This window comes from Topomyia yanbarensis, chromosome 3, assembly GCF_030247195.1.
Source record: "Topomyia yanbarensis strain Yona2022 chromosome 3, ASM3024719v1, whole genome shotgun sequence".
Taxonomy (NCBI): Eukaryota; Metazoa; Arthropoda; class Insecta; order Diptera; family Culicidae; genus Topomyia; species Topomyia yanbarensis.
This window is the reverse complement of record NC_080672.1, coordinates 163,292,993-163,320,941: the sequence shown is the minus strand read 5'-3', so window position 1 is coordinate 163,320,941 and position 27,949 is coordinate 163,292,993. Positions and strand designations below refer to the sequence as shown.

At 36.0% G+C, this 27,949-nt stretch overlaps 2 protein-coding genes across 4 annotated transcripts in view; one reads left to right on the top strand and one right to left on the bottom strand.

Annotated features, from left to right (window-relative positions):
- LOC131687357 (uncharacterized) overlaps positions 1-23,951 on the top strand; it is a 53,445-nt gene extending 29,494 nt beyond the window's left edge. Inside the window, exons 2-3 of the mRNA XM_058971438.1 lie at positions 23,511-23,537; positions 23,812-23,951. Coding sequence (XP_058827421.1) covers positions 23,511-23,537; positions 23,812-23,951 — 167 coding nt within the window. The remainder of the gene's footprint in view (positions 1-23,510; positions 23,538-23,811) is intronic.
- LOC131688730 (calpain-C) overlaps positions 1-27,949 on the bottom strand; it is a 98,852-nt gene that overhangs the window by 23,331 nt on the left and 47,572 nt on the right. The gene's annotated exons all lie outside the window — the stretch shown is intronic.

The following is a 27,949-nucleotide window of genomic DNA, read 5'->3' as shown; positions in this document are numbered from 1 at the left end:
TTCGATGGCATGCACGTGGCTAGGACAATCAATGAATGATAGTATAGGCCCTCTACGTTATATAAGGTCTTCATGTTGCGCCGCTTGACCAACTTTAAAGGTAAATTGTCTGCTCCGATTTCGCGTTTAGTTCACCATCTGGCTTGTGCGATCGGTGTGTGTTAGTTACACGCCTCTCAGCACAGTGTCTTTACCGCTATCACCATGGATAATAACCAATTGTGGTCTATTGTAGTCATAACAAATTACGTGTTATCTTATGAAGCGAATGTTATATCAGTCAGTCGGAGACGGTCTTCCTAGCCGGTATGGAATTTTTCATTGCAATTTTAAAGCCCTCCCTTGAAGTATCGGGGAACAACCCAAAACGGATAATTGAAAGTAAACTAAACTGTTTCCTCCCCATGCTGGTTACTGGTTCAATTGTGGCAATTATGAAAACATGCCGTTCCATCGTTCATGAATACATACAACTCCTCGAAACAATGGCTCTAACTGCACTAATCTGTGAGATAGATAATCGAAATTTCGAATTTCCTCTATACCTACAACAGATACAACAGAAAAAAGGAAAGTATACATTCAATCCGGTGGTAGTTGGAATACTGCAGAAGCGAAGATTGCTTAATGGGATGTTCGTATCCACAAAACGGAAAAATTTCTCACGATGCTAAGGAAGGGGTAAAAAACAAATCATTATCCGCCATTGGTTAGTCCGCAAGTTCAGCGCGTGTCTCAATAGTTGCAAAAATGTCTCAAGATTGTGGGTATTTTATAGCAACATATTAACTTGAATGGATTTAATTTGTTTAGCTAAATCGAATGGAGGGTTTTATACAGTAATGAATTTAAATATTCGTGAATCAAAATTAAAAAGAAGATTATTTCGGTTTTGGTTTTTACTTTCTTAGTGATAAGATTTTTAGAATGGAATCTACGGCTATATTAATATACCTTAATTTTACCTTAATTTTCCAAATTATATGCGGTGAAAAACAAGATATTCGAATAAATGTTTAACATGTTCACATTCACTTAGATAGTCATCAACATTGAACTAGTCATGCGGGCAGTTTGGTGTTTCGCTCTGCAAATTGACAATATCTATTATCCTTCTCTAGACAAAGCTAAAACCAAGAAATATATGTAGGCTCCAGCGATATAGCGGACATCAGTAAACGACATTCACTGTGACGTACTGTACAGTTGATCAAATCTGCTCGCAAGATCAAGAAACTTTCTCAACAGTACGTTCCGTCGTGTCCCCTTGGAAACCTACTCCAGTGTTAGTCCATCATTTTACTCAACTATTCCACAAAACGGCGCGACAATGTCGCCATCTTTTCATAGGCCCGAAACAAGTCAGTTAAATCATGTCCATGAGAAGAAATGATAAAGTGGATGATTTTCACTTTTACTATGACGATGAATGGTGGATGCGAATTCCTTTCGTTTTTTTGTATGTTTGGCCGTGGCTGTTTGCATTACGCGAACGAGTTTCAATCACTTCGAAGCAGCTGCCAATGGTTACGCTTCCTGGTGGAGTGACGAAACTATACCTATCTTTGTGCATTCAACATAAATTACATTTTTATTATACTTGATATGATACCTATATACGAGAAAAGAAATCATTATTCGAATTCTAAAATTTTGTAAAAAACCTGTTTTAATCCACCAAATGGTGTATTCAATATATTTGTGAAAATGTCTATTACATTCTTATTACACTTTCCACATATTCACAAGGACACGACTGCCACGAACCTGATGAGCAACATGTTGACGATGACGTCCTTGGAACAAAAAATATAGTATTTAAGTGGATAAATCAGCATGAGTTAAATGATGTCTTCGTGTCAACATATTTTGGAATACAGTGGGAGGGGAAAGGGATTATAACTGTAAAAGAGAATGTGAGAGAGGCCTAGTTGGTGAAAATGGGTTTAGTCATCACCGAATCCGATGTGACTATAGTTCTGGAATATGGCCGGTACCTTGTTTCGGTTTAACCCTCAAAAAGGCAACCGGGTCTCAGAGGCCCGGCACGTTACAATTTTTTAGTTACAAAAAAATGTGTATGCAGTATAAGCTTGGGCATGGAAATTTTGATAAGTAGCTTTGAAATCTATAACAAAAATAAAGAATTGTGAAATTTTCATCTATGGAGCGATGCGCAGCTATGTTTGAATTTTTTACATGCACAAAAAGCCAAGCCGGGCCTGGCAGGCCCGGTGTGCATGCAATATTTACTTGGAATACCACGTGTTTTATACATTAATATTTATCTGACAAAAACATTTTGATGAGTTCGTCTTCATATTAGCAGGATTTTTTTTCATGTTTTGATTGATTTTATCTTTTTACCTTTTTTTATAAGAAAAAAATCTTGAAAGTTTGAGCGAATTTTATACATTTCGTTTATAAGAAATGTAAAAATAGCATACGATAATGACGTGTGTCATATTTTTTGGGTAAATACTTTTATTTCACCCACTGTGGTCTACTTCACAATTATTTGGATACAACATAACCTAACTCTGTCGTTATTGTCTATTGTTGTTGTCTATTCTTTGTGTTATAGTTGTCGTAATTATTCAAATTGTAGGATCTAAAAGCAACAAAAAATTGAAATGGCTATAAGACGATATGCCCATGTTTTCAATCGTCTCAAAGAATCTGAAATAATGGAAGAAATTCGAGCAAATTCAACAGCAGACGATTCCGAAACTGATTTGCAAAGCGAGGAAGAAGATGTGAATGATATTGCTTCCGACGATGAATCTGATGCAGAAAAATATGAATATGTACTCCGGTTATGCATCAGAAGAAATTAATAGCAACCCAGAAATATTTATTGGTCGTGTTCAAACGAAATGGAGCTCAGAACCAATCGACAGTCGTCGTGATCTTCCGAGTACTCACCTTTTGGAAAAAAATTGACCTTCTTAATCCATTGCCTTATACGCTGAAATCGGGATTTGCTGCGTGTTCGTACTCATCATTCTGTAATTCCGGAACCGGATCAATTAGAAATTCAACAGCATCCAATGGGAATGCTGTACCTTTCATTTGAAACCAAGTTTGTAAAAATCGGTAAAGAATTCGCTGAGAAATAGGTATGACATTATCTTAGGAGCTTATTAAGTTCCCCCAGGGCATCAAGAACCGCCATAGCTGGCCAATGTCGTCGAAGTGCCTTCGGTGGGTCATTAATGATCTAGACATGCAAAGCCAAGTAATGTTGCACATATTTTAATATATATTGCATCATTTGAACATCATGGTGGTACCAGTTTATATGGGAATTTGCTGTGTGATCGTACTCTTCAACCCGTAACTCCGGAACTAGAAGTCGGATCAATAAAAAAAATCAATAGCGACCTATGGGAAGGTTGTGGTTTTCATTTAAGACTAAGTTTGTTCGAATCGGTCTAGCTATCTCTGAGAAAAATCGGTGAGATTGTTTGACACATACATACATACATACACACACGCACACACATACAGACATTTTACGATCTCGACGAACTGAGTCGAATGGTATAAGAGATTTAGCCCTGCGGGTCTCGGTTAAAAGTAGAAATTTCGACCGATTGCATAGCCTTTCTATATGAGAACGGCAAAAAGGAGCTTGAATTTAGACGGGCCTGAGAGGCCCGGCTTGCCCTTTAATGTTAGGATTTTAGCTTGCCTTCACAAGGGTTAAATTCCTATATAACTGTAGTAACTCCGGAATCAAAAGTTAGATCTAAATGAAATTCAATAGCAGTCAATGGGTGTATTGTATTTGTCATTTGAAACCAAGTTTGTAAAAATCAGTCAAGAATTTGTTGATAAATAGGTGTGATATTATCTTACGAACTTTGCTAGTTGCCAGTGAGTATCAAGAATCACCATAGGTGGAAAGTTTTGTTTTAACCTTAGAGTCATTCGTCTCTTTGTCGGGTTAGAGAAATCTCTTTAGAAAAATCTCTAACCCTATGTGCGGAGTTGGGAATTGAACCCTGGTGAGCTACGTACAAGGCAATCGATTTACCAACTACGCTATCTCCACCCCCTAAGTGGTGACCAATATGGCCAAAACTACTTTTATTTGTTTTTTATTGATCTAGGCCCGCTAATTCAAGTAATGTTAAATCGGTTTCAATATGTATTGCATCATTTGGACATCTTCATGGTGCAAGTTTATATGGGAATTTGCTATGTGGCTGCAGTCTTCAACCCGTAATTCCGGAACCGGAAGTAGGATCAACAAAACATACGATAGCAGCTTATGGGAGCGTTAGAACCGTTCATTTGAAACTAAGTTTGGGTAAACTTGGCCTTCCGAGACTCGTTTGGCAGGTCGAATTTTTGAAGTGATTTCCTAATATGTATATAAGAAATCCAAACATTATTTATATTCCCAACCCAAACTAATTTCCTATCGGTATTGCAGAGTAGATTTGCTTCGTAATGACGTATTTGATAGGTCGATTGATTTGAGATATCAACTAATGAAAGTAGTACTTTGTTCTGGTTGTAGCTTCGCCAAACGGTTGACTGCTCATCATTTTTAGTTTAGTTGTGTAAATATTTTTTTCGTAATAGATGTTCAAGAACATGGTAAGCATGTTTGGTTATATTCAAGATGATGCTGTTCGCATAATACTTTAACATTAATAGTATTATTTCAGCAACAATTATTAGCTGACAATTTGCTAAAATATATACTTTCGAAATCTGGACAGATCTGATTTTTTCAGATTTTGACGAATCTGAAGCTGACAAATCCATACAAGTAACAAATAGTGTTATAACTAGTGTATTAGGAGAAAATTTAAGATTTAAAAAAACTCATTTGCTCCTTTTATAAACTGGCTGCCCAAAAATGGACGAAAGCAAACAGAACAAAATCGAATATGATTTTTAATTTTTGGAGTTGTTTGACACACACAAAGAACATCAATTTGAAGGAACAATGTGATCAAATGCTGGGACTAGTTCGCTATGGACGTGTGTGACAAAGATCCATTTTGCGGAGAGCAAAGACGCAATGAGACAAGAAGGTATTTAAGGAACATTGTTGTCATGTTTGTTACTATTTCAAGCAAGGTACATTCAATGCACATATCTACATTATAGAGAGAACGATACCATTACCTTGTACGATTGATAGATTACAGTGAAGACCCCATTTTATCAGCCTCCGATTTTGTCAGCTTTTTGACCCGATTTTGTAGGCTCATATGAAAGCCGTGTGGTGTCCGGCGGGCTGAAATCTTTTTGCACTATTTCAACCAAGAATAGAACCTCTGGGAACTGCTCCCATGTCGTAAGAGGCGACTAACAACATGCTAGGAGTTCCTAGGCCGAGGTTTTGCTCCGTACCGAAGACTTAATCTGGACGGACCTTAAGGTTTTCCATATTACCCTCTTTCCAGTCTGTATTTAGTGAATCACTGACATATACTCACCTTTTCTGATTCGCCTTTCTTGATTGTGTACCAACGTTTTAAGTTTCTTCTGGCGGTTGTATATTAGCCGTAAATGACGAAATCTAATTCTACACTAAGTAACAGAATATATTAATATACCGGCACTTCCACGCCAAGGTTTAACTTCCAAAGCTTTGGTTTAAAAACCGTTTTTAAAAAATGGAAACTTTCATGTAGGAAATTTATTGAATTGGCCTAAGATGGAGCTGTCGAATTTCACAAAAAGCTTTTTATGTTGCAAGTGATCTGTAGTTGTGTTAAATTAGGTATTTTTCTATTATATTTGAAACCGTCTACCGACAAATCTACATTTACGAATACCTCCAAAAGTGACTTCTTGAGGTCTCATGAAGGCCTGATACTAGCTTTATGATACTGTTGCTTTTCTAAACAGTAATAAAAATCTCAACATTCAAGAACTTCACTTTGTCAGAAAATGTAGGGCCATCGGAAGCTAAAACTTCGTAAAATCGCACTCCTGGTCCTTTTTTCAGTGCAGTACTCTACGTCACTCGTTCAAATTTGCACCGCTCTTATGGTAGTCGGTATTTGCTAGTATTACTGTTCTCCCATCCATTCTGGTAGTCAAACGGTGGGATAGCAAAATTCTTACAAGTTTCCTATCTCATGCCTCCACGCGAGTCTAAGTCTATTGATGACATTTGGTCCTTAGACCGCAGAATGAGAGGGTGCGAACAGAATGAGAGGGTGCGAACAGATCTAGTCGAGAAAACATTGCCGTAAAAATGAATAGTTGATCGGAAATTAGCCCCAATACGACTAATCTGACTAGTATCTATGAACACGGGTCAATACGTATTGAAAATTCGCCGCGTCTGTTTTTATGAACCTAATTTAAAGCTCCGTTATTGCTAACAAGCCCGTGCATCAGGTTAACAATCCTTTATATTTCCCTTCAGTGTTCGGTTTTATCGCCCGTATACTTGTATTCCACAAACAATCCGATATGGAAAATAAAAAATACTTTCCTTGATTTATAACATCTCGCGCTATTTTTGCCAGTATAATATGCTGTCACTTGGTAGTTTTCAAGCCAATAAATATATCGTAGAGAAGAAGTAGTGAGTTCTGTCCAAATACTGTTGCAATAAATAGTGATCCGGCCCATTATGCAGATAAGATTAGCTTTTCCAGGCAATACTCCCACGATCGGCTGTGTGGAGTTCAAATTGTTTTTGTTTAGGGAACATAGTATACTCTCGGTAGCCGGCTGCCCAGAGTTTAAAAATAACCAAAAACTAAACAAGATCATCTCTTTTTCGAGTGATCGTGCACTCGAAGACTAACTAAACAACTACCTAATAAAATATGCTTTACAGGTCGCATCGTTTGCTTGGAGCGAATCCTAGACCTGATACCCTTCCAAACCACCAACTCCGCGACACCTATGGAAGAGTCTGATGAATCGTCGTCCTTCCGTTAAGTAGGTGGAGCATCAACACTTCCCGTCTACCTTATCCTTTATCCTTCCCCGTGAACGATGGAGATGGGGGCGGCCGGCAATGATGGCTATCATGCTGTTGAGGTTTTAATATGGGTCGGATTGGTATGAATTCCTACTTACCACTTCCTAAGCAACTCTTATTAGATAATCAGCAGTCAAACATGATGAAGTCAGTGTGCAATCCGCCAAAATCATCGTCACAACGCAACGCAACGCAACGCAACGCAACGATTTTGTAGGCTCATATGAAAATTTACAGTTGGTAGTTTGATGGGCTCTAGCAGACGAACCAAGTTGATTCGAGTAAATTTTTTCTTAAGTATATTTTTCTTATCTTAGAGATCCTAAATATAAAAAAATCCAAATTTTATTTTTATTTTAAATTTTGCGCGTCTGACCCTATTAAGCGGAATTTAAACTGAATAATCAGAAAGGGCTACTAAGCTATATCTAGAGACTAAATAAGAATATTTTAAGAGCTTCGGTTTGTCTAAAGTTGATGAAAGGTATTATGAAAATTCTGCTAGTTAACTTGAGTGTTTATGCTACAGAATTTGCGAATTTAATTGCTGATGAATCCTATCTCTGATAGTCGACACTAAGCTAACAAGGCATCAATACTTAATAATTTGCGAATAAGTAGTAGAAAGGCGTCTTTTAATACTTGGCTAGAATATAAAAGAAGCGCTTTTTTTAAAGATAAGTGTTATACCTAAATCGAAAACACAGCTAAGAAATCAACCGAATTGAGGCTAGCCGAAACACACAATTAATAAAATCTTCGATTAAAATCAACAAACGATACCGATAGCTGAAAGCCATAGTAAGAATGTCGATAGATTCTATCATCTAATATAAAATTTGCAGTAAAAAGAGTTACAGTTCACTAAAGTACGTTGAAATCTAATCCGCAAGAACCGAATTGAAGATAATGAAATCGGATAGTTTGTTTATGTTATCATTCGTATTCATTACCAACTATTGGCAAAATTTGAGCTCAGCGACTCCAAATTCACCTATAATATATGGCTATAGGACGAAATTCTCTAAAAAATGTATATGGCGGAGGAAGAGAATATAGGTCAAAGGGGAGAGGGGGGAGGGTGATGTAGAAAGAAATGGTGTGAGGGGAAGTTGAAAGGGGTTGATGGAGTATGCAACACCCAACCCTCCATTTGAGATTTGGTTTATGAAAAACGGTTCAGTCATCACCGAGTAATCGATGTGACTAATTCTGGAATACGTCCAGAACCCGAAATTCCGGAACTGTCGATAGTGGACATTACATTCAAAGAATCTTTGATTGGCTATCGGTGATCTAAACTTGCAAATAGAAATGATGTGATCTAGACTTGCAAATAGAAATGGATTTTAACCTTTGAGGTATTACGATTGTACCGGTTAATATGTGAAATTAGTATGTGGCCGCAATAACCAACCTGTAACTCCGGAACCGAATGTCAGATATGAATGAAATTCAATGGCAGTCCATGGAAGTAGTGTAGCTTTCATTTGAAACCAAGTTTATAAAAATCGATCAAGAATTCCCTGAGAAAAAGGTGTGACATTAACATACGAACTTGGAAAGTACCCGGGGGCATCAAGAGCCGTCATAGATGGCCAATCTGGTAAAAGCTACTTAGAATGATCATTAGTGACTTATACTCGCAAATCCGAGTTAAGTTGCACTCTTATAAATATGTATTACACCATTTGGGCATCATGGTGTTACCATTTTATATGGGAATTTGCTGACTGGCCGCACTCTTCAACCCGGAACCGGAAATCCGATCGACAAAAAATCAATAGCAGCTTACGGGAGCATTATACCTTTTATTTGAAATCAAGTTTGAGCGATTTAGTTCAGCCATCTCTGAGAAAAGTGAGTGAGTTTTGAAAACACAGACACATACAGACCTCTAGCACGGGGGTCAACAAAATGGGAACGCTTACTTTGAACGGTCATATCTCAGCTGCTACCTGATCGATTCTAAATTTGTCTTACCCACTGAAAGGGTATGTCTTTTGTAAACACATCGTGCTTAAAAGAAAAGAATAATAGAGTTGTTTAGCCTAAGTTATAGTTAAAAAAATAAAACAAAACGAAGAAAAAATGGGAACGCTACTTTGATTGACCATATCTTAGCTGTTTGTTCACCTATTTCAATTTTTTTCCAGCATTAGATAGGAATAACTTTTACAAAAACGGTAATTGAAAAATAATGGAAAACAGATTTGTATATCCGAAGTAATTGTAAAAACAGTAATTGAAAGTCAGTACAGAAAAAATGAGCTTTTCAGTTCAAACAATCGTATCTCAGCCATTTGTCAACCAATTGCAGTTTTCCTTACATCTATGATATTCTTAGAGCTTCTAGATTTGTAATGTATGCAATAGATAGTAGAATCAATAGATAGGAAAATTACCAAACACATTGTGCGTTGCTGATCCAATAGTCGAAACCACCGGGTGGAGTGGTCCGTCTTGTTTGTGTATCTTTGGCAAACCATAGACCCATGATGGATTACAGCTAGATATTTTTATCTTACGGTGTGTGTGCACGTCGATGTATTTACTATCGCGCCATCAATCCAACAATACACCGATTTTCTTGAGGACTTTCTCTGTGGAGTCTGACCTTAGCTGTTTGTACGTGCTTTCATCACTCAGAAGGTCCTTCATTTTCTGTTTTATTTCCTTTGTCTGCCTTAGTGATAACTAGGTTGGAGTTTTCCGCCAAGAACACGTAAAATCGAGACACTGAAAAACAGGAGAATTGCGACTCTCACTCGCGGTAGACAGTGGATAGAAAACATGACCTATACACAGATCTATAAGATTTTCTAGAAAGAACGTTGAATCTGGGACCGAATTTCAATGTTCAAAATGTCAACCACATTCCTTACGTTGAGATGATTTCGGAATTAAAAAAACGGAATTGGTTTCTGGATGGCCCGGATTCTTCCGAAAAGGTCCAAGAATAGTCCATGAGTATTCAAACTGCATCTTTGTGTATTTTTCATAAAAATTGCAATGTTTGATATGCCCTTTGATATAGATGGCGCATTTCACATTTACTAGGTCCCTCAGAACCGGTGCCAGTATTCCTGTATATGGCCATTACGATCCCAAAATGACTTCGAAGGGTTCGCATATAAGTTCTAATTATGTACGTGCTGTAAAAAGCTAAAAAAATAAATGAAAATAGCATAAATGACCCTCGGACCGACCTCAAAGAATTTGCGTATAAATCTAGAACCGGTTATTTGACCTCGCCAACATATACAGTATAAGAAACTTGAATGAATTCCCGATCGTTTGGTTGAAATCGGTTGACAATTGTTAAAACTAGATCCGTTTAAGCACCTAAATTTATAAATGAAAAGCATCACGGGGAAGCAAAGGTTAAATCATGTCCTTGCAAAATTGTTGACAGGTTTTATCAACATCTGCATTACAAAAGCAAATTGCGTACAAAATAAGTCCATTTCATAACAAATATCGAGTGGACGGTTTCTTTTGAATTGTGTAGATCTCTCAGTTGCAACTGGCGAGTTGACAATAAAAAGGAGCATCCAATATAGGTCTGATCCTCATAAGTTCCTACCTAAGGCTTCCACGGGTCGAAAGTGTTGCGTGCTTAGCTGGTAGCGCAGACTGGGCACTGTTGTCCTTCTGACATCAGCAAAGTGAGAAGGTGCGTACCCGAGTGCCTGCATCCAGCGGCTGAATAAGAAACGCTGCATCGCCTCTTTCTTGTCAACTACGGACCCTACAGTTTCCTTTCGCTGCAAATTTGGTATAGCTGATATAGTATGAGGATTGAAAGGATTCAGGAATAATATTCCGAGTTTCGTGAAATAGTTCACGAGAAATTACCCAGACTGTTTGGATTTTGTGAACTAATAATTCACGCGTTACTGAAGGTAAACTGAACGTGTTCAGGAGTATTTCAGTTCTAGATTCATAATTTTGACAGTTCTATTATATAAAACTGAAACTTTTATAACTAGAACTTGTTGTCCTCAGCAGCAGTTTTAGCGGGTGTTCTAATTAGTTTAAAATTCATGTCTCGCCATGGCTTCAGCGTTACTGAACTCAAATTTATTATTCTCTAATCTATTGGGTCTAAATGTCTGTGCTGAATACTTTCTAAGTATTTGAAACACACTCCTGACAAATGGAACAGTGTCGTATAACAGTTTTAAATTTTAATACTAAGTGTCGAAGGGAATGTTCCACACACAAGCACAGGGGCAGTTTTTGTTTTGACGCATTCTAGGGCCTTCATCTACATAAAAGGACTTTGTTCCCCTGCTAACCGTACAACAACAGTGATCCTAACAAGCTAGTAAATAGTAACAGAAACGAATTTAAACGACAATGTGGTTCATCAAGCTGAACAACTATCCAAGTCACTCTCTCACTATTTTCTTACAATTCGCGCGCGGGTGTTTCATAGCAACCGGTAAAGTGATAAAGTTGTCGCCGACAGGCAAGGTCATATTTTGCTTACATTATTGCGCGAATACTAATCCGAAGCGCTTTACCGTTCGAGCTATCCATTTTATTTTCTATCTTAATCTTGTTAGCGTCTACATGTGTACAGTATAAAAACAAAAAAAAACACTGGTTTTCGCATAGAAGGGGATTGTTGGCTTGACTGAACCAACCGGCTGCACATAGCCGATATGGGACCATTCATAAATTACGTAACGCGTGCAGGGGGAGGGGGTATGAGAAGTTGTGACATGTTGTGACATATGGGGGAGGGGGTGTAAGCTAGATCGTTACGTAGCATATTTTTTCTGAACAAAATTTTTTTTTCGGAGAATTTGTTACGTAATAGGGAAGGGGGGGATAGAGAAATTTGTGCCAATTTGTTACATGGAGGGAGAGGGAGCCAATTTTGGGCAATTTTTGCGTTACGTAATTTATGAACGGTCCCTATGTAGCTGATTTTTGCATACCGTAAATAGAAGAAAGCTTCGGAACAGGTTTGGCCGGTCATTATTTTTCTTTTGCAATCGAACTTGATCCGCCAACGTCGCTCACACTTCAAACAACATCTCACAGCACAGCTGTATGTCTGACGGCTGCCGTGAAGGATAACGCGAAAAACGGCTGGTGGTGTTCAGATTTTGCCAGTATCTGCTAAGCCGTCATGATTTTAAAACCATCATCTCAAACTTCGTGTTAAGGTCTATCTACAAGCAACAAAAGCGATTCCTTGCGATACGACTTTGTGATGTTTGAATTCGTTCGATTGTCATAAAGTTGTCGTTCGTCGACATGTCATGAAGAATTTCCTCTCAAAGTGAATTTTGACAGTATGCTTATTGGCCCTTTTTAAAAAAAAACTCGCGGAAATAGATAGACGTATAGACGCTCACATAAAGTTCTTTGAACCTTAATACTGTGTGTCCACTAATTTCAAAAGTGAGATATATTTTTAGAACAATTAATTGAAAGCAAATTTTAAAAAATGATCAAAATAATGCTAAAGAATGTTTCTATGTTCTTCCTTAAGAAATTATAACGATTTTAAATTACAGTTTTTTACAAGAGACTGCAGGCTATAGTTTTCGGACCGTGTTTCGAGTACAGAGGTTGACGGAAATCGCCATTTGGAAGCCGCCATTCTGAATTTCACCCAGATACTGATTTTTGAGAAGTATTGAAGTATAAACGAATAATAATGGTTAAATACCATCAAAATCGGAAATTTTCACGCCTTTTAATTTTTCCACAAAAAAAATTACAAGCTTGTCTTATTTTCGTCCAAAAGAAAAAGAACCTTTCCTTAATGACCTCCGAAATGTCAGCGCTGACAAAACTTTTAACACATTCATGTCATACGACGTTGATACGTCGAATCGACGACGTGTAGGTTGAATGTCTAAATAGCCAAACATGGTATCCGATCGGCACGATTTGGGGTATGTGGAGATGCTGCAAAACAACTTTCTCTACCGGTCACTCCGTGTAAGAGTTTCACGCAGATAAATCTTGACGAATGTTGGCTCCGCGAATGCAATCGAATCGAGCTCGAAATGAAGGTCTTATTTCCCCAGTCTGGTGTGATCTTACCTTGCGGTGGCTCTCCCAGTGAATTTCGTCGTAAAAGTGCTGGGACGAAAAGGAAAAGCAACATCAATCTTGTACCGGACAAACGACTACACCCATTGAAAGTTGAGAAATTGACACATGGATTGATCTTTTCTTCACTGTCGTTTGATATGCTTCATGTTCGGAGGGTTTTTATCGCTTCAGTTCGGGTAATCCGGTGAATCTTCTTAGGAAGTGAGGTCACAATGATTGCGCTTCCATCATATAAAAATGACACACATTTCATATAACTTTATAGACTGTTCACTATGAACAACGCGTTCAATCTGGCTAATTATATAGCTGTACGAGTTTTAGCATCAGTGATTGAAGCCAACGATTTAAGGCACCGAAATTGGGTCAAAAAATGAAGAATTTGTACTTTTAGTTCATAAACCGATATAACTAATCTTTCTAAAAATAACACTCAGGTATTGTATTTATCACTCATATGAGTTAATGAGTCTGGGTAATTTGCCAGTGCGACAATAAAAACATACATTTTCACATGAAAAGTTGTGGCACTCATAAAGCTTCTCCGGATTAATGCAACGCATTATTTTTCCGGGGAAACCGCCGAAGAATGAGCGAATGAGTGTATCGCGGTATCCTTTTTGCGCTCTCAGCATTGCTACCGCTATTCCAAAATACAAAAAAAACAAGTCTATCATAATTCTTTGTCGCTTTTCTTGGAAATTAAGTGTATATTTTAACATTTTTATTGATTTCCAAGAAAATAAAATATTGCCACTTTCCCCGGTGAGAAGGAAAATATTAGATAAATTTTATCGCGAAAATTATTCTCACTATATTTGTAGAGACGGAGAATTTTACGACTCATCTTATCTCGGAAAAGTTGGACATCTGATAAGCTTCTTCTCGCGTGAATGAATGAGAATTAACTTGCCTGATAACAGTATATATTAGGTCGTTTTTTCGGCACAGCACTTTTTTGGTTCCATTTGGGTTCCTTAATAATTGTGCAAAATTTAGGGTCGATTGGTTTTGATCCGCCGTAGCGCATTGCGTTTGAAATTTGTATGGAAATTAGTATGATTAGTATATAGTTCGAACTGAATTCATTGTAGAGCTATCCTTTGCAATTATTTTAACTATTAACTAAAATACTTCTAAAATCTTTTAGAAATAATCTAAAATACTTTTCGATCACTCAAAAAATAAATATTACCATCTATGATTTTTGTCTGGGGAGCATGATTGGTCTCATACTGGCTGATTATTCACTCAGCAAAATTGTAGTGGAGCGAAAACGTTCGAAGTGAAATGAAACAACAACTATACCAATGAAGAAAGTTTCAAGAAATTATGAAATGAACAAAAAAGTATTTTGGATAGTTAAAAGTTTAAATTGTTCGATATATTCTAAAACTGTAGTATTCTTCGCAATGATTGCAAGCTATCCACTATATTCAACAATCCAATCCAATCAAACTCACTTAACTAAACCAATTTAATCGCTTTCCTAGTATTTAGTTCACGCAATGAGATCTCTCAGTGTGGAAAAATGTAAATGATCTCGAGCAATGAAGTGCTGACACATAAATACCTGTACAACCGTATTCTGGAGTAAAACTGGTTAAGTAAGTTGTAAGGTTTGACATTGGGTTTGTATAGAAAACCACATGCTTCAGTTTCAAAAACAATCCTCTAATTAAAATCATTCTAATCAATTTGAATTATGTACTGATCCAACGGCATTGTGTAAGAATATTTAAAACATTGCAATAGTTTTGGCTGTGCCTAACAAAATGCTCCAAGAATGATCAGCTTTACCCAAAGTAACGGTTTTTCGTATTCGTCCATGAGGCGGTACCGCACTGGTTTATCAGTGACGGTCAGTCAATGTGAAAGTGACATCATTCGTTGTTACTCCCTCAGTAGCTTATTAGCTTTTAGTTTGTTTTTTTTTCCTCTTACTAGCTGGATGTTCTAATCGCTATTGGATTGAATGTAATTATCGTTACCGGGTATCTGGAGGTATGCGATAATCGAACAACATGCGGCCTGAAATATATATCAACTAAGTAAAACGGACAAATTGCACACAATTTACATAACACGAATAACAACACAAGTGTCTCAACGTTACTATTACGCTGGGTGAAGAAATACGTATATTTTAACGTTAATTAGGATGATTCATCCCTATATTACATTTTCCATTTGTTTTACTTCTTAGGAACGAAGCAAAGATGTTTGAACCTATTTAAGCGCAATTCCGAGACAGTAAGCCGCCTACCCTATATATGCGCTAGTGGTGCATATTAATCAGTAGCATATAAACTAATAAAGGTTTTCTTTTCGATATGGATGCATAGAGTTAATTTCTTTGAGGTTCGTCGCTTGGTATCTGCCACGGTGTATAACTCTTTCGTTCTGTTTCATTTCGAATAGAAAGTAAACAGCCTGCCAAAACGTAAACCGAGCAATTAACTATTATAAAACATTACATGATATACGCACGTTTTTTTCTGGTCGTGGAGCCAATCGCACAAAGTGTGACAGTACGTGCCTATTTGAAGCGTATATGTAAACCTTGCCAGTGGGGTAATCAGTTACGTTCATTTACAAAAATATAGGGCAATGAACTGAATGGCGATTGTGAAAGAAATGCTATCCCGAAACAAAAACATCTACATAACGTTGCGCGATATATTTCCCAATTTAAGCAAATCCAACAAATAGATAACGATTGTTCAAATTTTTAAGGGGTATATAAAAGTTAGTTTTTCTTAAAAAATCGATTTTTTTTTCTTTTTGCATGTTTTGAAATATTTACACTCAAGAAAATAATAAAACATTTGAAGATATTGGAAAATATGGCGAAGTTTCAGCTAGTTAGAATTTCGAAGAATTGATTTTCTAAAAGTGAAATATGTTAAAAGTACATTGATAGAATATATTCGAAAAATCGCCGCGAATTAGATTCGTACAGACAATTTTCATAATTTTATTTTTTATTATGAGTTTTTTGTGAAAACCACGAAACGATTTTCGTTGGCTTTCCACGAAACGGCTTCATTAGGCAAACGAATTGTTCACTGCTATATACGAAAGTCTTTATAATATTTGAGTACCATTCGTCAAACCGTCAACGTCAAAAGAGCTTCAAAAGAGGTAGAATATGGAGTCCTTGGTGCTATACGTCAGATAATTGTTGATAGTCTCGACGGTCTCGGTCTGACTATTTAGTAACCGTATCTGTGTCCGCCGGTTTCAGGAAGATTTCCTTTTTCGCTTCCCGTTGATCCAGAGTCCGGAGCAGGACGGACTCAGTTGAGCCAATTGCTCGTTAATTTTGCTTGAATAACTTTGAGTTTTTCTCTGCCGGAGCAACGTCAAAATAATATGCTATTAAATACGAAAACTTCTCTTAGGTAAACGAAATGAATTCGTGCGACCAACGAGATTTTTCGTAATATACACAAACGTTTATTAAAATAAACGAAACATTTCGTTTCATTTACGAAAAATAATTTTGTTATCAACGACAACATTCGTGCAATGTACACTAAATAAGTAAAATTTACGAAAACTTTCGTTCGTCAAGCGGCCATTTCATTACACCACAATCTTTCTGGTCCTCAATAATGATGAGCAGGTTGAAATAAAATCGATGTTGCCAGATCGATCCCTTTAATTGAAAAAAAATCGTTGTTGTCAAACATCGGTCATAAAAGATCGAATGCGACCAATGAAATCGTTTGTAATATACATAAACGTTTATTAAAATAAACAAAACATTTAGCTTCATTCACGAAAAATATTGTCGTTGTCAACGATAACATTCGTGCAATGTACACTAAATAAGTAAAATTTACGAAAACTTTCGTTCATCGAGCGGCCATTTCTTCATACCACAATAAAATCGATTTGGGCAGTCAATTTTAAAAAATTAAAAAAAAATCGGTTTGTCAAACATCGATCCCAAAGGATCGAATGAAAAAAATAATATGTCTAAGATGAACGAAATGGATTCGTGTGACCAACAAAATCGTTCATAATGAACACAAACGTTTATTAAAATAAACAAGACTTTTCGTTTCATTAAAAAAATGTAATTATGAAGTTTACGAAAGCTGTCGCGTTCACCAAGTAGCCATTCTTGTTCATTAAATGAACGAAACCTAATATATATATATATATATATATATATATATATATATATATATATATATATATATATATATATATATATATATATATATATATATATATATATATATATATATATATATATATATATATATATATATATATATATATATATATATATATATATATATATATATATATATATATATATATATATATATATATATATATATATATATATATATATATATATATATATATATATATATAATGCACAGTATCGTTGCAGAAAACGACGAATGAATTCGTGCATTGCCCAATCAATTTCATTATATTTACGAATTTATATTATCAGCGTATTTTCTGAAATTTCAGGCAAATCGGGTTATTATGTATGGAGATGAATAACTTTAAATGAACCGTTTATCCATCTGTATGCAAATCGTATTCAAAACATTAAACGCGTTTATCTCGAAACCATATATTCAAATTAATATGAATATCTCCTTCATTTTTTGTAAAAAAACTCATCAAATGATATAGTCTTTGACACATTGAAATATGAATTGTCAATATTATTTGATGCAATTATAAACGATTATTTCATACCAAAAATTGATTTTTTTTACGAAGGTCAACCAATTTGTTTAAAATTTGAATTTTTAAAATGAATTGATCATGGGCAAACAACTGAATATGTTATTGTTGTTGTTTATGGCTTTAACACCTTTTTTATTTTTTTTTTTGTTTCGCGAGCGTCAAGCCTTGATACCGCATTCGTCTATTTTTGGTACTGACAACTCCAAGAAGCCAGAAGGGATAATTTTACTCATGTCTAAAGAATGTTTTGTTATATGCAAATAATTATTTAGCTTCCCTGTTTTCTAAAAAAAATGTTTTGAAAATGGGTCAGAAAACATGGTTAGAGATCTTTGTTCAACTCACTGGCTGTTAGTGCGATAATTGTGGCCTCGAATAGAGCTCTTGTTGCACTCAAACAAGAGCATTCCACCGTTCTCAGGCTGGTTGTATTTTTTTATTGGTTTCTAAGACGAAGCAAGAATACTGATTCCAGTTTATACGCATTCTATCGATTGTAAGACGAGTAATTATTGAAATAGTGTGAAATTTAACGACATGTAAATACATTACTTTAATCGATCATTTCATAGAAATTTATGTTAAGGGATTACACCACCGAAGAATTTTTAAAAAATCTAAATTTTTTATTGGGCTAAAACATGCTAAACACCCAATATACCTATTGAGTTAAAAGGAGACCGAAAAAACGTAGTTGGTAAATCGATTGCCTTGTACGCAGTTCACCTGGATTCGAGATTTATAGTGAAATTAGAAATGTAATGTAACCTAACAATATAACCAAATACAAAATTAAATAAAAAAATCCGCTGGATAAACCCTTTTCCACAAAAATGCATATGGGATTGTTATGCTAACTAAAATATGTGATATGTATTTTGACACTCACCTCGTAAGGAACAAAACGGCAGTTTTTTTTATTATTCCGACCATCGGCACAAGGTGGTTTAAAACCGGGTTTTCTATTTAGCTCAAATGTTTAATAAATCTTCAATATAATTGAAGCGAAGGATTTATTAAATGTTCATATTTACCATTAATGGATAAAATATTCCCATGTCAGCTAAAGTTTTGATTACTAATGTACAGTATAATAGGTTTGGCCAACGATTGGAGTGGTTGAAGGTAACCAAGATTACGGGAAATATGAATGAGATGAGTCAACAACCTGTTGTTAGTACAAAGCACAGCGAAATATTTGCTTCTTCGACAAACTGCTGCCTATTCCAGAACCTACAAAAAAATAAATAGTAAAAATAAAGCTAAAACTCTCGTAGGATGATTGCGTAAATACAGTCCATTGAGGCAAATGAATGAATGAATCACTCATGGCGGTCAGAATTAAGAAGCAAGGTGTGCGCCCAGAGCCGTCTTGTTTTCTCGCGATGCGGAGTACGATTATTCCACCAAAATCTTGCGCAACGGCAGAGAAGGTAATTGTGCGCCATCTTTACTCAGTTTGAACTCCGAGGCATTCGCTTAGCCTATCATGGTTGGACTTGTTAGTAGTGAGGGGTATGGCATTCGGATCGAGGACGAGGGAAGTGTGTATTGCAGAGGTCACTGAGCGCAATTTATATTTTGCCTCTAGAGCGTACATCACTGCTGGAACTTGAAAAAAACAATGCAAATAATTTCAGTAATCTTCTGCGGAGCACAATAAATGACAAACACGGTACTTTCAAGGGGAACCATGTCTACCAAGGTGCTTACCACTGATTTTCTTTACCGCCGAGCAATTTAAAAGGCATCACACAACGCAACTCACCAAAAACCTAACTTGTCTTCAAACCCATGAGGTACGAAAGATGTTTGATAAGCTTACGAGTGAGCGTGTTTCTTTGGCAGGAATGTAGGGCAATGAGCCTACTTTCACCATGTTTCTATTATCACCCTGCCCATTTGAAGTCATTATTGGTTAGAGCAGCGTCTGCCATCTTTGTCCAAGCTCTCAAGGCATTTGTGTTATTAAATTGGTTCTTAATAACGAAGCAAATCTACTGATGCCAATTTATACGCATTCCATCAATTGTAGGCCGAGTAATGAATAATTTAGTAAGGTACCCTCCTTAGTAGGGTGAAAATAGGTACTTTATCCTAGGTAGATTAGTTTAATACAGCATAATCTGCAGCATGAAAAACTTAGTTTTAGTAGGTAAAAAGCAAAACGATGTCGTCATATAAGCATGTAGTTCAAATTAAGCAAAACTACAAAAAGATGGCACTGATTAGTTTGAACCGTGAATCACTTCCCTGGCTTATACATATATACGTAACTTGAGTTCAACAATCTTGCTAAGCTGCCCGCAACGACTGCGGAATCTCTCCGCAAACAACATATACATGGCTGGGAGAAAGATTTGTGTGAATATGGTCGGGGTACGGGAGGTAAGAAGCGGCCAGATTACGTCGCCTGATCTCTCATTACTTCTTTGTTTTATGCGCACCATGTCGTGAATTTAAGTGGATGTTTTTTCAACCCGGTAGTATTCAAGTATGCTATGAAAAAGAACAATTGTCGCAACGAGTTATTCTAAGAAGATGAGTCAAGTTCCACATGTATGAAGTGGTTTACTTCAGTGAAATAGGGGGTTCACAAAGTGGTTCGAACTTAAGGATGAGTTTGTTCACCTACTAAAATCATATTTTGTGAAACATGATGGGTTCGGCAGGTTCTATTCCATTATTAGTTTATATTTAATTGGATCAGTCAGTGAGTTTGATGGGTTGATGAAAATCGTTGATTTTTGGAAAATGCTAATATTTAATACGAGTGATAAATTATTGAAAATTCAGAACCATAAGTAGACATATGCCATTCCAGTCTACAAATAAGGAGAATCTATATGGAACAGTTTTCAAACCTCTATAGGTCATTTTCTTGTATAATATGTCAATGAAGTCAAAGAGAAAGAATGTTTTCGAAAAATCGATCTTTTTTATGACTTTATCTGAAACTCCTTGAGAATATTTTCCCAAATTTTTATAGAGTTCCGAGAAATAGATCAAAAGTTACGAGGCTTCGTCTATCAAAAACAGTGGTAACTTGTAATTTTAATTTAGATTATCTCGTTTCCGCGATCACGATTGCCGATTTTCTTAATTTTTTTCAATTGATCCCAATTAATTTTTCTCGTACCTTAAAGATAGCTTTTTCATGCATACATTTTTGTTTTGTATATGAAAAGTAGGATTTTAGTTGATCTACCATCAGCAAAGTTGTTGATAATGTTATTTTAAACAATTTTGTTGAAAATATGAAGGCTACATGAATGCAACATATCGAAAAATAAAACAACATTCAGGAAAAAATTTCAAAACCAGTTCAATTCTTCGATATAATTTTTTTCAAGCTGATCAATAACTAGCTTCACTACTTTTTGCATAAAACTTAGAAAACAGAGCACAAGTATATACCGTATATACGTCAACAATTTAATGATGCTTTACGTCAATTATTCTCGGATGCTGGCAAAGGTTGCACACTACAACGCCTTCTCTAATTTTACCGAGCAGATTAAATCGTACCCAAGAATCCGTGTTCCATCTATAAAACTGAGAAATAATGAGCCATATAGCTATTCGGAAAAGCATCAAGGAAACAATTTAGGGCAATTTAATGACGTTTTTCAATAGTACATGAGAAGAGCTTTCAATATCCGTAAAGATATTATACCTAACCACAAACCAAAGTTGTTTTTTAATGCGTTTCTTTATAAAATATGTGGTTGGGGCAAGTTAGCGGTGACACTTGTGTGCTAGTCGGTTGTACATAAATAGCCAACCATTATTTTCAATCGTGAAATTTACTCTAAAACAAGAGAATCTTTTTCAAGCATATCTTGGCGATGCAGGGACAATTTACTACAAGCTCTCGTCTAAAGAATTCCAAAAAATTGCATTCGTATATGTATATGCAGTACAGACCGAAATCAAAATGACGGCATGTTGAATCTGAAAAATAGTGGCAAAGGTCGAATGGTTTATAATTTTATTGAAAGGTAAACTGAATAAATCTTATTTCTATTCTATTGCCAAAATACCACCAACGAACCATGATTTATTGTGAATGGTCAATATTTTTCTTTGTTGCCCTTCTCGTCAAGTCGAAGGAAGGGTTTGTTGTTCGAAATTTGTAATGGCAGTTCAAGTAAAAAGTGGTGTTCCACTTTTATAATATTTAAATATATTTTGATGCCTAATCAACAATGATTCCCGAAATTCGAAAGCCCTGGGCCATTGTGTTGGTTTGTTATAGAAGGGGAGTTAAGGGGATCTCTTAATCAATTAGCTTCAAAAAAACAATTTTTGCTTCAATCATTAGAATTATTTTCAGAGAGCATTTTTTTCAAAACTGAAGTATGGCTGATTAATATCTCATGCCTATAAGTTTTTTAACGATTGAAGCGAAAAAATCGAGTTAAGAACGTTGTGTCCTACATTTATACGTTTACTAAGAAAAAGTACGTAATTATCAAGTAATAATTCATTCAGGTCATTCAAATACCGAGCTTTCCGAACCTTAACCCGTTTGAAAATGTTAAGAGTATTATGGTTCGCGATGTTTATGACAAAGCGTAGCAGTCTTCGTCAGTTGTAGAGTTCAAGATAGCAATGGGGTATGAACGTATAAAGGTGGGACACTGTATTTTCAAAAATACTTTAATTGGGTTCTGATTTTTTAGGTATATTTTTTGAAAGCGATGTAAGTAATAAATTAACACTTGATCTAGTAAAGCATGCTTGTTTGGTTCTATGGTGTAATAGCAGAGCCAAATTGCAATAAACAGTTTTTTCGAGTGTAATTGTACCAAAGCTCACCGGAAACAGTTGACCATTGTTCCCCCTTGAAAGAGTCATTCCCTTGTACGAAAACATAAAACGTCGCTTTCCTGACTCCCGAGAATCTGATTGCGAGCTACACTGTCCCGCTATGGTAACCGGATAGTTAAAACGTGCACCAATTTGAACCGAACATTATTGCACGCTCGGCCAAATGACAAAACCAATAACGGCGCGCTACCTCATGCGGATCGGTTTTCAGTGGGCATTTCAATGTCATCCGCTATCCACGTCTTGTCTCTATAAACAGCTATCGGCCACTTGGCGGCGATTTCTTCGAACCTCTAGTTGCTGTATCTTCTCGGTTGACTAAATTCGACCGATTTCGATCGCCAATGTCACTCGTTTAATTGATTGACCTCAAAAACGATACAACCTCGGAAACATAACGAAACTAATGACTTAGGTGAAGAAAGCCTAATCAGTGGTCCCCTCCTAGTGATCTCAGCCTTGAAATCTGACATCAATTTCCAGTTTTCACTTTGGCTCAGCCTGTATACACGACGATAAACTTTAATCATTTACTCGTGTTTATTATTCTCCTACTTGCCATCCAGGAGTATTGACTAGAGTCAGTGAAAAAGTGCAAACGTTCGTTTGTAATTGGGTACAGAGAGGAGACAAAAAATAACAAACCAAGTCACTCTTATATAGCTTGAATGCTTTTCGAATTGAGCTAATAATGCAAACCCGGCCATAGCAGACAATCTCGAGTGCATTTTCTCATAGCACAGCGTCACTTTCGAGCAGCAACGTGAATTAATATTTTTTTTCTTTCGCTTGCCTGATTTCCAATTTATCTCCCATTTTAACAATCCACTTCTTTCATTCCAATCAATGTGTTTTATATATCTGATAAATATTACTGATTTTTATTTTACATCAAACCACATTTCAGAGACCAATGCAACTCCTGACCGGAACAGTCATCCAAAAAATTTTAAATATTTACAATATTGCAGCGCTAAATTATTTACTATAGAATATTGTGAACGAGTGCATTTTAAGCATTTAAATGCTGTTGGTGAATACATAAGGAAATTTAACAGGTAGGCACTTTTTAATTTAATATTTATTATTTAACCGTCTAACCGTCACCTAGAGCCACATATCTTTCTCTTATTCATCAACGACTCACATCAAGTTTGGAAAACTACTCTACGCTGATGATCTGAAAATATTTCGTTCAATTGCCTCAGGATTCGACTCTGCTGTGTTTCAAGATGATATAGCCAATATAGAGGATGAAAAATCTAAACTTCGGACGCGCGGTAACTCTAAGGCGTTGCGAATATACCCTTCAAAACTATGTCATCGAGAGGGTGGATTCCATCCGTGACTTGGAAGTGCTATTCGACAAAAAACTTCGTTTCGCCGACCACATCACTGCAACAACAACGAAGGCTTTTGCAACATTGGGTTTTCTAAAACGTTAAGGTATTATGGGCGATACAGAAAGTATTTGTATATACAGTCAATAATGCAATATTTGAACAACATATTCCCAAATTTTCATTGTGAGCCATTGAAAATTGAAGGAGTAACCGTGAATCTTCAAAGACACCTCGAAAAAATGCGGTGTGCATCAAAACCAAAAAGCTACCGGATCAATCGAAATTTTTTTATAGTTCTTCACACGATTCCCACGGTAACTACGGAAACTTTTCACAATCAGCCATTTATTTTTAGCGAAAATCAAAGTGCTACGAAAAATTCATAAATGAACAAAAAATAAAAAGCTTCAGTTGTTACTTGGGGATTTATGGTGATAAATACCGTGCAGAGTTTCGAAGCAATTGCCAGTGCTTTAAAACGTCGTTTTCGCGCTCAAAATTAATAGCGTCTAAATCGTCAACTTTAGCAGTATAGTTTGTTTGGAGAAGTTCTTGCCTTTATGATTGCGCATCTACAGGAATATATTATTCAGTGATTAATTCACCTATAAGTGATATACGTACACCTTAGCTTCGTTTAGTGTACGTACTATCGAATCACAAAAATAAATTTCAAAATATTACTTTTTATGTTTAATATTGCATGAAAACTTACAAAAATAAGATTTATCACTGAATTAATCCCCATATTAGTGATAAACTGTTCTATCACTGTGTACTTGGTTTTAGAAGAACGTATTTCCTCGGACTTATTCAGTTCCTTGACTACGTACGATTTGTCTGAATTTCGCATAAAATATTCTGAATTTGTAATAAAAAACCGAAAGGAATAAGATGCCTCTGAATATTGTAGGACATTCGAGAGTTATTGATAAATTCTTTGAATTTGGTAGCATTTCCGCGAGCGCGATGCCATTAACAACATATTGTTTTTTTATTCCTTTATTTTTTGGTCGCAAAACGGATATTTAAATATATTTGCAATGGCGATTAAATTTTAAATATATTTTATGACAACATATGAGCTTAAAGATATATAAAGCATAGTTCCCTGTCATACCTTAATCCTTGAACCATGCCAATATGTTGAATACTTCCTTTAATTGCTCGCACAAGTTTCATAAAAGAAGTATAGAGGGAAAAGGCTCGTTTAGCTGTGTTTGTCCAGATCTGTAAGTCATATTAGTCTCCATCAAATTCGCTGGGCGTACTTGATCCGAGTTTTACCCATTACATTCAAAACTTAGTATCTCCTAGAATGTAATGAAGTCAGCACTCACATTTTATGTGCATAATATTTGAAAATCAATTAGCAAAAATCGTGTTATAATTGCTCTAGATAGTATAACTTAAAAGTTACTAAAATTATTTTAGGTCTTCAGAAAAATTTCTTTGAATTTTACCGGTTACTTCGAAGTTAGTAATATTTCTCTTATACTTGTGAGACACCGTACATAAAGCATGCAAAAGTTTTTGGTCAAACTTTCATAATTTTGTGAAGTTAACTGTGAATTTTAGAAATTTAGTTGAGGTTCGTTGTAATTTATTTGTTTGAAGTAATATTGCAAAGCTTGAAGACACCCCTTGATGTTTGATTTTTTTTCCATAAATCCTTTAAATACTCTTGAAATTTCGTAAACTTTCCAGAAGTTCTAAAGATTTCGATAAAAAACGTAAAATTTTTTGAAGTTCGCAGAATTACCACGAGTTTTGTAAAAGATGAGTGAATATCGTGAACACTCTGCTGTTTATGTAAAATATTTGACTGCATAAAAATTCTCTGAAGTTTGAAGTATTTTCCTAAATTTTATACAACCGGCGAATTGTCATCCTTAAAGCTCATTGAGATTCTCTGATGTTTGACAAAAAACACTATGAATGATAGGAATATCGTACAAATTATCTGTAGTTCTAAGGATTTCCTTGTAAGTTAGCAAGCTCCCAAAAATTTATAAGACTTTCAAGATACTTGTAGAACGTCCCTTAAGCTCGTAGGATTCTTTTCATACTAGGTAGAATTTCATGATGCATTTATGGTTTACTAAAACTTTGGAATACTTTGCTGGAGTTTGCAGAACTACTCTGAGTAGCACAGAACCCTTCACATAACCTCTCTAAAGTATGCAGAAGTAACATGGAATTAGTGAAACTTCTATAAAATGTGTCGCATTTTCTTAAAGTTTACAAAATCAAACGAAAAAAAATTGTTGGTAGGTGTACGTACTATCGAAGCAAAATGTACGTACTATCGAGAGTATGTACTATCGAGGGTACGTACAACCGAGGGTACGTACTATCGAGGTATACCTGTATATCTATTTTTCGAGTTATGGACCATGTTATACGGAAGACCCCTCAAAATTAGTTTTTTCATGATATCTTTTTTAGTCATTCTCCTATATTCTTGGAATCTTCCACAAAGTTGTTTGATATTTCAAATTTTGCGATATTTTTAGCGTGACTTCCACCATAAATAACCCGTTAAAGAGCAAAAAGGAGCAAACAAAATCATAAAATGCTGAAAGTACTAACTTTTCAGTTTCATATGGTGGCTGAATTGTTTGTCGACACTATTCTCCCCTAGGGTTATGTTTAAAACAAAATGCCATCGCAGGGGTATAAAATGAAACATTCGAGAGCACTGCGACAAGCAGCTCCATCTTTTCATGGTATATTGCAAACAAAACACATTCATCGTTAACATACAACGTATAGTTTTCTTTTCAAAAAAAATGTCTAACCCTATGTGCGGGGATGGGAATCGAACGCAGATGACCTGCATACAAGCCAATCGGTTTACCGACTACGCTATGCCCGTCCCTTTTCGAATTATAGTTTTACCGTAGCCCCGTATAGTCGAGTAAAGCATTTTCAACGCTAAAACACTAGTGACAATTACACGGGTACGTTTCGGCTTCGCCTCATTTGCACGATAGCGATATGTCTACGACTAACCTTGAAAGTATTTTTCAAATGCTTTACAAATATTGACAGCTAAAACATTATTTTCGTATGTATATCAACTGCCAACAGGAGGTTAGGCAAGTGGCCATGATGCATGCACCCAACTAAAACACCGAAGGTAATTCGATGAGATGCTGACGGCGTATAAACCAACAACATTCGACAGTTCGGTGCCTATATCAGAATATCAACATTGAAGCTTAATAAAACAACATGAGTTTACTTGCGCGGGTCTTTGGTAGTGTTGTTCTTTTTTTTGACTATGAAGCAACAGCAAATATTGTAATTAAGGTGCAATTCACAGACAGCGACAGGTGCCATTAAAATGCCCACGAAGTAAGGGCGATACGGTTATTTTTGGTGAAGCATTGACAACAAAATAAGGTCACAAACTTAACAAACTAGCATTAGCTGATAGTCAACAGTGCTTGTTAGGCCTTGATTTATAGGAACATAAATGTCGATATTGATAAATTATTTCAATGTACGCATACCGCTCATTCAGTGGCGGATCCAGGGGGAGGGTCTTGGGGGTCCAGACCCACCCCGAAAATTTTTAACTTCTTGAGAAATTTTGAAATAGTTCCATTCATTTAAATTCATTCTAAGTTCAAAATCATTTTAAACCAGATTCGACAACCTAAACCGATTTTAATTGAATGAGGATATTATATATAACGTATTGTACAAAGAACATTTCAAAGTCGAAATTTTGGACCCCCTCCGACATTTTTTTCTGGGTCCGCTCCTGCTCTCATTCTCTCTAGTTTTCTATCTCCCTCCTCCCTCCCTCTCTCTCTCTCTCTCTCTCTCTCTCTCTCTCTCTCTCTCTTCCTTTCTTTCTATCTGCAAATAATGAACCACATCAGATTAAACTTATATCAAAAGTTACGGTAGTGATTTTCCCTTCACATTAGCACAACGCAGTGAAATGCGCGCTTGGCTCTGATCTTGAAGGTGTGTTTTTGTGTTAGCGTGT